This window comes from Myotis lucifugus, unplaced genomic scaffold, assembly GCF_000147115.1.
Source record: "Myotis lucifugus unplaced genomic scaffold, Myoluc2.0 scaffold_127, whole genome shotgun sequence".
NCBI classification, from domain to species: Eukaryota; Metazoa; Chordata; class Mammalia; order Chiroptera; family Vespertilionidae; genus Myotis; species Myotis lucifugus.
The window spans coordinates 1,536,881-1,550,388 of record NW_005871175.1 but is presented as its reverse complement, the minus strand read 5'-3'; the positions used below and the strand labels follow the sequence as shown (position 1 = coordinate 1,550,388).

The following is a 13,508-nucleotide window of genomic DNA, read 5'->3' as shown; positions in this document are numbered from 1 at the left end:
TTTACATCTTTAAATCCAACTTGCTTTAATGACCATTCTCTAAGGGATCCCAAAAGCTAGACAGCGTCCCCTGTACCTGACCTGTGGGAACCTAGAGAATTCTGTTCCAATGCATTCCAGCCAGAAGTATCCTCAAATGTCTAGGCCTCAAATGTTCAAACACTGCTTTACTGAGCAGTGCTGTGCATGGAGGTTTTGTTACTGTTTTTAAAGAACCAAGCAACATTACACTATACTAGTAGACAGCAAACATTTTTTTGTAGAAGAGTTTGCAGTGTGGATACATTTTCCCATCTATATTGAAGACTTTAAATGGATTTTCATATAGATATGATAGTAGGGGCCATTTGAAGATGCTGACCGTTTTACTAACATTTCCCAAGTGGGCAAAACAGGCAATGTGTGCCATTGGTTCTGTCATACTGGCCTTTGGCTGTAATCATATAAAAAGTGTCCCCCAAATGGAAAAGGCAGGACGTAAAACTAGAAAAAGGTTGGAGCTATATGAAGCAAATTTGAAAGGAGTTACCTTTACTTTTCTCTTAAATAAGCTGAGCACAGGAGGGCAGTGCAGAGGCACCTGGATGTGGGCCCTCCCACTGCTGTCCTGCAGTAGAACAGATATGGATGCCCATGTAGAGTCCTCTGAGGGCTAGAGACTGTGCCCACATTAGAAGAGCCAGTTCTCTAGTAAAAGAGTACAAGGCAAAACAAAACAAACCACAAATTAAATACATGACACTGAAATCACTGATAGAAAACAGAACACAAAGATATTTAAAAATATAAATAAATACATTTAGCCATTTTTATTCAAGAAACCCAGAGAACTGCTTACAAAGCAATTTCTTCTTTAAAACCACTTTCTAAATTCTTCCGTAAATACTCACTATTTTGATTGTCACTTAACACAGCACCTCAGTGTTTGCTGGTGGTGGTGATGGAATTTCACTTAATCTCTTCATAAACTATATTCTATTTCTTAAAGGTCGTTTCCTTAGGAAAACCCAGGCAGCTTACAAAATATGTTAAATACTCAAAACAACCTGCAAAGTATTTTATTTAAGAAAAACAAGGAATGTAGTGTTAAATTATGACATGTGGGGGAAATATGCAAAACAGTCACATGGGAAGAAAGTGTTTTAATGTTTAAATATCCACTTTTGTTTAATTTCTTGTGAGCTGTTCAATACTGTTAAATACCCTGAATTATAACTAAACCAACAAAATTCATCCCCAGTGTTTCCACAGAAGTCATTAAAATAAGACCAAATTACACATTTTTCTTTTCTTCAACCAAAGTAATCCTTTTCTCAGTCCTTTTTGTGCAAAAATATTACAAGAGCAATTCAAATGGGAACGCTGAAATGACATGCCAACATTTCAGAGCACATTGAAAACACCCAGAATAATTCTTGAAATGACTGTATTCTAAAATATTACTAATAATCACTTTTAGGTTAGTTCTATACATTTATTCACACTGATGCAATTTTCCTAGACTTCTGAAAATAAACAGGCTCTTTTGGTGTCCACACAATAGGCAAGATAGGTTTACAATAGTGTCTAAATGGAACTAGCATCAACAATCTCAACTCCACCACATTCAAAACAAAAGTCAAGTTCATTTGGCTACCTTGAAATCACTCCCATAAACCTACTACGGTTCACTGGATCTAAACATTTCTCAGAAATGGGTCATTTTAAAATTTCACCTAAGTGATGATTTGGGGATCCTTTAGAAATGGTAATGCCTAAGATAAACTTTATCAAAATGAATAATTGCAATAAAGTGCTTGTTATATTTAAAAATGATGCTTTTAGACTGTGGTATGTTGTTTTAAGTGTGTGCTATTCCTACATAAAGGATCCCCAGGCATGAGAGTTGGGTCTTCTCACCTGTCTCAGAAAGCAGCAGCACTATCTTTTGGTAGGCTGACAATAGGCACATTACCCATGCGGACGAGGCTATACTAGTGCTATGGCAAAGGGGGAGGAAATTAGAAAAGGTGGGAGGCATGTGGAGGGTGGTTCCTACTATATTCATAGTTATATACAAATATATTAAATATGCTATAAAAATAGTCGACTCTTTTCCTTTGCAATTACTTCAGAAGCTCCTTTCAGAAGAATGCTCACCCAACCCAAACAAACTGAACAGGTTCTCTTTGTCGAATCACTACTACAATGGCAAGAGCCGTTGTGCTGTTTCTTTTCCAATTGGTTTACTCCTGGCTAGACTCACTCAGCAATAGTAATATCCAGTGTTTACACCTTCCAACATTGACTCCCAAGGGGCTATGAACAGGGACACAGATATTGGAAAGGTTTGAGATTTGAATGAGTTTAACACAAATGTTCATCAACAAACTTTCAGTCATCAAAGAAACATAGAAAAAGAAAAAATGAATACTACCAGAGTAAAATGCTACTTGCATTCCACTTTTTAAAAAGTTTGCCGCAATGTAGTGGGAACATTTTAAAATACGTTGAGTAATATCCAGTTAAAAAGTACTTTCACCTATCTGTAGGACCCCTATCTAAGGCTTCTTGAACAAGGATTCATCTCTTCTTTACAGAGCTGCACTGCTTCAGTGTGCTTAACTAATGGCAAGCAGACTGCTGTAAGGCAATGACCAGCAGCTACAGCACTTCTGAAGAAACCAAATTACCATTTCACTATTCCACACAGTATTCTATAACCATTCAAAGACACTGGCACTCTCCTATTACTAGTACATTCCTAAGCCAGATTTAAGTGACAAAGCAGAGCACAGGACTCAAATTACCCCCTAAGTTGAAGTTTGGAGACTGAACTGTAGGACTTACTTACCCCCATCTGCTATATCTGCTTTTCTGCACATATTTTCCACTAAAAAAATAGGGTACTTTTGAGTGTATACACGCAGGGTTGCTATACACCAGCAGCAATTCTATTAGTCCTTGTAGTCTTCACTTGTAGTTGCTAAAACTATACTGACTTACGCAGTGCCACAGCAAGCCAAAGCAAGATAACAACTGCAGAACAGCTAACAGTTTGCCTGATCTTTAATAGTTTCTTATCTAAAAAGTGCCACCCAGAATAAAATGTGTTTTTTAAAAGAAAAAATGACAGAGTAAAGCAGAGGAAAGATGATTTTTAAGTGGTTAGAAGGTGTTCCTATTTTCAGTTTTTTCATGACTTAGATTTAGTATTTTAATTAACAACTTTGGTTACAGAAATGAAGGAAGAACAGGCAACTGCTGAATCTTCATCAGAATGCTCAAGTCTCCATTCATGGGGGAGGGGGAGGGACAGCTTTGCAATCCAAGTTCAAGAGAAGCAGGAGGAACAGTTAAAGGAGCTAAGAGGCAGCTGGTGCTTACTAGCTCTTCCAACACAACAAAGCCTACTGGCAGCAGAGGAAAAGCAGCTAGCTGCTTCTTTAAACTTAGTAATCAATTCTAAGCAGAAAAAACTGAGCTGTCAGAAACAAAAGTAATTATAAATGCAAAATTGTGCCTAGGTTTTGCTTTTGTTCATCTAAGTACACAGTACTCATGGTCCACCATCTTTCTTTTAAGTGTGATATTTGGAGGATAAACCTTAATAGTTTTTCATATATTTTATTAGCTAAATCCATATCACTAGATATCACCAATGAATGAAAGAGGCACAACTCACTATGGAATGGCATGATAAGGTTAACATAGGCAATTTGAAAGGGGAGATAATTAATACTGTTGCCATATTTACAACATCAATTTTGGTGTTGTATATATGCTCAAGTACACACATATTCTGACAACTATCCTTGACATTCATGAGTCAGAAATCTCTTCTGGATGATCATCTAGCTAGGAGAGGAGCTCCTTGATATGTTAATTATTGATTGGTATCTAATGACACTTCTTTTATAGAAGGGTAGGTACCAACTTTCTTTGGTTGTTTTCATTTTCAACATTTTCTAATTTAAGTGTGGCCATGTATAGTTTTCTACAGAAAAACAATATATCCCTAAGGATAATAGCAAAGCCGAGGACAGAAAAGTCTGAAGAACTGACTTGGAGTTCCTCAACTCCTTTATCTAGCAATTCTGTATTAGGTTATTTTCATTGCTCAAAACCTTTTCTGTTGAACAACTTCAGTTGTGTTATACATTTTCTTTTCAGGTCAATTTTGATTTATTAGAGCTTGCTGTCTTCCCTTTCCAAAGTAATAATTTTTGATATTCTAATAAAATATTTTCCTTTGCTCTACAGTTGTAAATTTAATTATCAGTACCATAGAATATATAAAATGTTTTTATGAATATAATTTTTGTTGGAATTTATTACCTTTGGAATATGATATTGCCAAATGAAATCTTAGTTCATATTTAGAAAGCATGTGAGTTCCAATATTCTAGTGTTGTAGTGAAGGCAAAGCAAATTCCTACACCTCTTTCTTTGTAAGAATCATATTGAGCAAATATTTATTGGTAATTCTTCAATGACTACTTATTTCAGCTTTGAAGATGCTGATTTAGTAAAAACAATTTGCAATCACACTGATGACTCTGATAGTGTTAGTATGTCATCTTTTATTTCTAAATTATTTGTATCTCCAGCCAAGAGATTCAAAGCACTCTTCATAGGAACTTAGGAGAATAATGGCACGGACACTCACATGCTATTAAAAATGTACTAAGGTTTCAAAACTGCTACTGAAACCAGACAATGAGTTCAAGATGGTGAGTTATCACCTGAATCAAAATCAAGGCACTATGGGTTTTTTCCCCCTCAAATAACCCTGAATCATTTCTGACTAAAAGAAACATTGAAATTGTGAAGGATAATAAAAAGATTCCAACAAATCCTAAAAGTTAAAATTCCCACCAGTGAGAATGTTAAAAAGTGCCTAAAATGTTTTGTGTGCAAATTTTACTCCTGTAACTGAAACATTCATGAAATTTCTTTCAGGCTTGTTACAAACCATTTACTCAACTATTTCCAACTATGAACTATATCAAAATATATGATCAAAACTCCCAACCTTCTAAAATAAAGCAGTGCAAATCCTATTTTCAAACATTATTGAAAATAATGAAATGAAGGATACTTCTGAGTAACTTGAAAATCCTGTTATTTCAATCATTTAACCTGAAAAAAATCCATTCCCAGCAGCACATCATACCTCACTGAACAAACTGTGACATCACAGCCAAGTATGAACAAAAGACTTGTGCCCCGGAAAAGTGAATAGAACACTATCGTGTTGTAAACAAAAGGGAAAACAAAGGATGTATTAGTTTGCACATGGCATCAGAATCTAAGGAAATGTATTCATACCTTTAAGGAGGAGATAATGCTTTCATGCAGCATACAAAATGTTTTGCTTTCTTTCCTTTTATCCAGACATATACATAATATTTTTACAGCATCTGTACATAGAGAATTTGAACCCACACAACATTCTGAAATTGCGATTCCATCATTATCTGAGAAGGGAGAGGGACTTGGAAAGAGGGCCTACTGGGTCGACTGCACTGTCTTCATGGCATCATTGTAAGCAAACCCCTGATGTGGCAGTGGTGTGTCCTCTGTAACACTTGAAAACAGGCACTGAACCACTAAAAGTTACTAACATTGTTAGTGCCTTTCTGATTCACTGGAGGTCATATTACTTTAGCTGAGCTTCTACATTTGGCAATATACTCTTTTTCCATCAAAAAATATCTGAGCAATTAAAACACTGTCAGAATTGGCTATGGCCCTATGGTCATTTCCTGCTGGCGGGTATTTAATGTACATCTGCAGCACTAGGCAGCATTTTCCCTGCTAACTAATTCGAGGAATTAGAATACTCAATACTGCATCTCATGAATCTACTAGAACTTTTCCTCCTAATCCTCAGATCATCTGAGCAACTCTTTATGGGCCAACCCTTCCTCCCTTGAGGTCAGAGAGGAGACGTGTGCTACTGCGGTTGAACCTTGGAAGGATCCGTCAAAGTGTCAGTCCTGTGCCGACTCAGTTGCTGTTGCTGCTGAGACTGGTGTTGCTGGTGATGTGATTGAGGGAAAGTGCTCTGTTGTAGTGGAAACGCAGCAGAGAGGATAAGCTGAGTTGAAGGGTTCCCATGAAGCAACCTAGAAGTCTAAAAACAAATGGATTATGCAGCATTGCTTTACCCCCACTATTCTGTGTACATTAAGATTTACTTAAGTTTTCCACTTTTCATTGGGACCATGAAAAGGCAGTCACCACTACAAATGAAGGACACTTGCAAGCACACGGATAGATCCTGAACCTTAAGAACCATTAAGCTTTGCCAAGGATCTGGACAATTTGCTTTCTGTCTTTGTCATTAAGAAAAACTTTTTTTTTTAAAGAGAGAAAAGAATATCAACTGTTTTACTTATTTATGCATTCATTGGTTGATTCTTATATGTGCTCTGACTGGGAATTGAACCCACAACCTTGGCGTATTGGGACGATGCTCTAACCAACTGAGCTACCTGGCCAGGGCACATTAGCAAAAGCTTTTGTAAGATAAAGAACCCAGGACATGCATGAGCCCTACAGGATTACAACAAAGGTACATTTTAGAACTAGGTATTAGACAAATTGTATAGTCCTTACTATCTACATATGAGTGTATCTCTGAAGAGTATTGCTGATCTTACTTTTTTAGGTATCCCATGTCTTTGGAATGCTTTTTCCAGAAGTGGGGGGTAAGGGAATGTTCATTCTTTTAAGGGCCCTTATTCTGATAGACTAAGAAGACTGAGGTCTTAAGACAAGTCCTCTCCTTTTTTAAGCTTTTACTTAATTCTCATTGGTTATCTATCCCCATAATAATACTTTATAACTTGCTATAAATTCTGATTAATGATTCATTTACAACAGTAAGTGAGGCAATCATTAATAGCTGCAGTATAGGTATATGACTTGTGAGAGACTTAGGTAACTATCTGTTTAGTTTTCCACATTACAAGGTTAGGAATTATAATCGAACTCCTAGGGTGATAAATTAACACTGTATTTATGCCTGAGTATACAATATAATATTAAATCTTCTAATTATACCATATGTTGTATAACTCTAAAATTGATTTGTGCCTGGCCTACATGGATTGGTCTCTAGCACAATCCTAGACTACCCTATATTCAAAATGGCTCCCCCTCAGCCAGAAGAGAAAAGGCTGGACTTCCCTGCTGTGCACCCCCAGTGAGAGTGCTAGAAACTTTTCCTGATTTCCTTGCTGAGGATACTGTATCCTTTAGAGAAGGAGATCCTGTCTAATACACCCTATGAGATGTGGGTCTGCATTCTGGTCAGTGTGTTTATCAATGGTGGTCATATACAACAGCTAATATGCCTTATGCTATGTTCAGTGATTTACATGCATCATCCATAGCACCTCCATATTACAGATGAGGAAACTGAAGTTTAGCAAGTTAAGTAACCTGCCAAAGGTCACACAGTACGTGGTGCAGAAGTGACTGAATTCCAAGGCAGCAGGACTTAAGAGCCCAAGTTCTTTTTTTTTTTTTTTTAAATATATTTTATTGATTTTTTACAGAGAGGAAGGGAGAGGGATAGAGAGTTAGAAACATCGATGAGAGAGAAACATCGATCAGCTGCCTCCTGCACATCCCCCACCGGGGATGTGCCCGCAACCCAGGTACATGCCCTTGACCGGAATCGAACCCGGGACCTTTCAGTCCGCAGGCCGACGCTCTATCCACTGAGCCAAACCGGTTTCGGCAAGAGCCCAAGTTCTTAACTATGACATATACTGTTTCCACAATATTTCTAATACTAACGTATAACAAAAAAAAATCATTATAAAACTTAATCTTAAAAAATAATTTAAGATAATGCCTAATTTTTTAAAAATCTGACTTGATACCCCTGCCCAGTAGAGAGTAGTTTGATGGGCTGCTAAAGATAAGAAATGAAAGAAAGGTGCCTTCCCTTGAATTCCAGAAACTCTAGCCTGAGAGGGCTCTATATAAAGTGTCTTGATATGGGCAGGTAGTAGCCCCTTATTCTATCCAGCAGTTTAAATAATTAGGTATGTCCATGGCAGGGCTAAGTCTTTGAAGGACTGAACAGGGAAATACATATAGCCAACCAGACAAACTTTGTCTTACAGAAATTTAACTTGTACAATTAGCTTCTATGCATTTTTCAGATCACTTACAAAAGTGTTCACTTAATGCCTAATTTCATTATATAAAAGTAAATAGGTCTGGGAGAATTACCTGTAAAAATTGCTGTGGTGGTTGGTTCAGCTGAGCCTGAGATGGTTGCTGAACTGATGTGAGCTGCTGCTCCTGGGAACTCTGCTGCTGCTGCTGCTGCTGCTGTGTGACTGACAACGTCTGTGACTGCTGCTGTTGTGCAGCAAAAGTAGGGTAGGCAGTCACCACCTGACCCATAAGCATAGTGCTAGGTACCATGACCGCCCCACAAGCTACAGGAGCAGTTACTAATTTGGTCACAAGTTGCTGACCTTGAGAAAATCTGTAAGAGAAAGAAAAGGGGAATCAGAAATGCAAAAAAAAATATGCATTACAAAAGGCAGTGGCTGAATACTTCTCTAAGATAATACCCAATGATACTGCCAATTTAGTTTTTCAAAGCTGTATGTTTCAATTTTGTTTCGTGTTTTTAAAGATCCATTTTGAGATACCAGTAAAACAAAATGTGTATACAGCCTGGCAAGTGTGCTTAGTGGCTGAGTTTTGACCTATGAACCAGGAGGTCACAGTCGATTCCCTGGCAGGGCACATGTCAGGGTTTCAGGCTTGACCCCCATTGGGGGCATTCAGGTGACAGCCGATCAATGATTCTCTCTCATCATTGATGTTTCTATCTCTCCCTCACCCTTGCTCTCTCTGAAATCAATAAAAACATCTTTAAAAAAAAGTTTTAAGACTACATAGATTCTAAAATTAAAAGCTTCCAAATATAAGACAATGGCATTTCTTCAAAAACTTTGTTTCTAAGTCAGCTATTCCCACTAAAAGATATCATAGATTACTTTCTTGAATTGCCCATAAATGTTTTGTATAGAATATGTTTAAGCACTTGAGGTTTGAAATCAAACATTGAGGCTTGAATTCAGAAAGCCTTCTTCACCCCCTTAACTAGCTACAGGCTCTTGACCAAAGTATTATAAACTCACTTTTTTCTTACCTACAAATTAAAAGACCCTAACACATTTTTAAAAAAATAAGAATTAAATGAAATAATGTTTTGAGCGCTTAGTATAGTACTAAACAAACTCAAGAAAGGCAAGCTACTTTTATTTCAAAACAAACTATGGTAGTGTACACCGTAACCATTGTTACTAGATGAAAACTCACCAGTATCTGTATTAAAATAATAAAAATTTCAGTGACACAAAGCCTGTAATAAAAGTCATATAAAAGTGTGCTGCAGAATTTGGCTTCTACAATATTTGGTAGCACATTTCTGGACGGGAAACAAAATCTGTTGCTACCTTTTTATTACAAAGTCCTTAAACAATGAATACTTTATGCATTTTTATTTCAAATTCAAGAATATGGGCTAGCCCTGGCCAGTGTGGCTTGTTTGATTGGAGCGCCATCCTGTACACCAAAAGGTGTTGGGTTCAATTTCCAGTCAGGGAACATACTCATGTTGTGGTTCAATCCCCAGTGGGGGCATGTGAGGAAGGCAGCCAATCAATGTTCCTCTTTTTTTTCTTCTCTCTCCTCCTTCCCCCTTCCTCTCTCTGGAATCAACTTTTTTTTTTTTTTTTTTTTAAATATTTTTTTTATTGATTTTTTACAGAGAGGAAGGGAGAGGGATAGAGAGTTAGAAACATTGATGAGAGAGAAACATCAACCAGCTGCCTCTTGCACAGCCCCCACTGGGGATGTGCCCGCAACCAAGGTACATGCCCTTGACTGGAATCGAACCTGTGACCCTTCAGTCCGCAGGCCGACGCTCTATCCACTGAGCCAAACCGGTTAGGGCTGGAATCAACTTTTTTAAAATAAGAATACTATCTGGAGTAACAAACTAAAATCATGTTTTTAAAAATAAACTTACTTTTAATCAATTAAGTTACAACTTACAGATGACTAATGAACTCCGATAACTACCTTATCTGTCTGTCCTGAGTGAATGTAGTTACTGCAGCACTCTGGGTACTGTTTTGTGGCATACTAGACGGGATCTGGACCATGCTTCCGGATGCCGGCTGAGAAATCACCATAGTGTTATACAGGGGGGCTGTAAGAGTGCTCTGGGTCTGACTAGGAAGAGATGTTTGTTGGCTATGCCCGCTTAGGACATTTTGTTGACTCTGTTGGAGAAGAAGAGATTATAATGACAGATTAACTGAAAAAATTTACATCAGGAAGTATGCTTCTAGATCATCCTAGTAATGGTTGACATTATAGAAAAAAGTGGCAAGACATATTACTCTGAGAGAAATCTGACCACAAAGTAATGACTTAGAGTAACTGAGAACAGATTAGTCTTCAATATCTTGCTGGAAGGTAAGCTATGATCTTAGAAAAAGGAGCATGATCTTAACAGGGATAATATAAAGTAAACATAAAGACTTTCTATTAAATGCCCCAAATGAGTGATCAACATTAGACATTTTTCTATACTTTATTTGTAGCCCTGGGATTTACAGTCACAGATGTACATCAATTACCAAAATTTCCTGGAATACTGATTAAAGCATTACTGCCCCAACAATTTATTCTTCATGTATGGTAACGTGTTTCCTGGTCAGTCTCCTTTGCAAGTCAAACCTTTTAACCTACAAATTTTTAAATGTCAAAATAGTGTAAGTATTTACCAACCAACAGTTTCACAACTAACACTTTTGAACAAAATATTTTAATAATGACTTCTCAATATTATATTTTCTAATTAAATTTTAAATATAGTATTGTTCAAGATAGAGCTTTTTTTTAGTTGCAGCAATAATACACATTTTAATTGTTGAACACTCCATAGCCGTATTAGTAGATAACATTACCTGACTTGATGAACTTTGTAAAGTCTGCTGTTGTATCATGTGCTGAGTTGTGCCAACGTGTCCGGTATTCATTCCACTTTGAATTTGGTTAGTTTGAACAACCTGGCTTTGCATATTTACAGGTGCGAGTTGCTGGATGTTAGATGAATTTCCAGAAGAAAGTTGAACAGAACCAAAATTCAAACCAGGGGTTGACTGTTGTAAAAACATCTTTAAAAATAACAATTACGTTAAAATGAGCTTTGTAGATTAAAAACAAAGATGGATGAACACATTAAAAAAAAAAAAGGAAAAAACAAGCTATGAATTAAAGTTTCAAAAGCAAGTAACAAGACTAAGACATTCTGAATGAACAATTAGCAATACCAAATAAAACATACCTCAAAATCATTCCTCCAGTCATCCTAACCATATCATGTTTCCAATGGTTAGACTGCAGCTCTGTATCACTTATTTATAATTTATGGCATTAAATGAAAGTAAGTTTTTACTTAAAGTTTCCCTTTACTAAAGTCCTAGTCTCTGACAGAAATAACTTGAGAGTAGCTAAACAAATCAGACTATGAAATTATTCCTACTGGTATTTTATTAAAACAATGATTGATGATTATAAATTCTGTACCAACAAGTACCTAAAAGTCTGTAAAACAATTTTTATATTATAAATTAAAGCTTATTAAAAATTGAACTGCTAAAGAGGACTCCAATCTGGAGAAACAAGGATGCTGATGGAAATACTCTTAGGAATGAGTTTTTAATGACTATAAGTGCAATCACACTGAATAGGTAACCAGTGAGTATTTACTGAACCATACTGATGAAATGTATCTCTTGCATTGTCATTTTAAAAAGATAATTTTCAGTTACAGCTGTCATACAATATTATATTAGTTTCAGCTGTACAACATAGTGATTAGACATTTATATAACTTACAAAGTGATCACCCCAATAAATCTAGTTCCCATCTGACACCATGCATAGTTATCAAAATATTCTTATTTTTTTTAATCCTCACCCAGGGATATGCTTGTTTGTTTTAATGGATTGATTTGAGAGAGAGAGGAAGGGAGAGGGAGAGGAAGAGAGAGAAACATCAATGAGAGAGAGAAACATTGATCGGTTACCTTTTGTACTCACCCCAACCAGGTATCAAATCCGCCACCTGGGTATGTGTTCTGACCAGAAATCAAACCCGTGATCCTTTGGTACATAGGACAATGCTCCAACCAACCACACTGTCCTGGGCTACAACATTATTGACTAAATTCCCTATGCAAAACTTTACATCTCTATGACTACTCTATAACAACAAATCTGTACTTCTCAACTCCTCCACTTTTTTCACCCATACTCTCAAACTCCCTTCCATGTGGCAACCATCAAAATGTTCTCTATAAGTTTCTGTTTTGTGTATCTATTTAGGTTTATAGTTTCTACACATAAGTGAAATTATATTGATCTTTCTCTGTCTGGCTTATTTCACTGGGCAAAATACTCTCTAGGTCCATCCATGTTTTTTGCAGATTATAAGATTTCATTCTTTTCTTATGGCTGAGTCATGTTCCATTGTATATATGTCCCACTTCTTTATCTATTCACCTACGGATGGATACTTAGTTTGCATCCATATCTTAGCTATTTTAAACAATGCTGCAATGAACATATGGATGCAGATCTTTTCGATTTAGTGTTTTGGGTTTCCTCTGATAAATACCCAGAAGTGGAGCTGCTGGGTCCTTCTTTGTCCCTTGTTATAGTCTTTGTATCCAAGTCTGTTTTGTCTGGTATAAGTATTGCTACTCCAACTTTTTTTTTTCAATTTCCATTTTCATGAAATATCTTTTTCCATCCCTTTACTTTCAGTCTGTCTTTTGATCTGAAGTGAGTCTCTTGTAGACAGCATATGTAAGGGACTTGTTTTCTTATCCATCCAGCCACACTATGTCTTTTAATTGGAGCATTTAATCCATTTACAATTAAAGTAATTATCTGTATATATAAAACCCTAATATGCAAATAGACTTAATGGTGGAACCGAAAAACCAGTCACTATGACGTGCACTGACCACCAGTGGGCGCACGAGGAACATGGCAGGCATTGGCAGCAGAGCGTGGAACATGGTGGGCGTCGGCTGCGGTGGGGTGGTGGAGCAGGTGCACCAGACCAAGGCGGGCGCCGGTTGCTGTCATTGGGGCGAGCCTCTGTTGGTTACTGAAAATTCTTTGCTCCTGCGCACCACAATCCCACCCGGTACTCACACCTGCTGCTGGCACTGGCCCGATTGGTCAGCACCATCAGCTTCTCCACCTCCCCCTGCTCCTGGGGGGCGATTGGGGCAGCAGCACTGCTCACACCTGCTGATGGCACTGGCCCCACTCGCACCTGCTGCTGGCGCTGGCCCCAATTGCTCCATGCTATCAGTGGGTGCAAGTGGGGCAGTGCCATCAGCGCGTGGGAACGGCAGCAGCGAGAGCGGGGCTGCTGGCAGACAGGGGCCCAGGGGCTGCAG

The 13,508-nt window shown here is 37.5% G+C and overlaps 1 protein-coding gene across 7 annotated transcripts in view; it reads right to left on the bottom strand.

Moving 5' to 3' along the window:
* Positions 1-5,236: 5,236 nt before the first annotated feature.
* CLOCK (clock circadian regulator) overlaps positions 5,237-13,508 on the bottom strand; it is a 139,163-nt gene continuing 130,891 nt past the window's right edge. For 6 of the 7 annotated variants that reach the window (XM_023758260.1, XM_023758261.1, XM_023758262.1 and 3 more), the window contains 4 exons: positions 10,998-11,207; positions 10,105-10,307; positions 8,233-8,494; positions 5,939-6,118 (listed from right to left, as the gene is read on the bottom strand). In XM_023758260.1, coding sequence (XP_023614028.1) covers positions 5,939-6,118; positions 8,233-8,494; positions 10,105-10,307; positions 10,998-11,207 — 855 coding nt within the window. Of the gene's footprint in view, positions 6,119-8,232; positions 8,495-10,104; positions 10,308-10,997; positions 11,208-13,508 lie in introns of all 7 variants that reach the window. The other variant, XM_023758257.1, reaches the window with a different exon arrangement.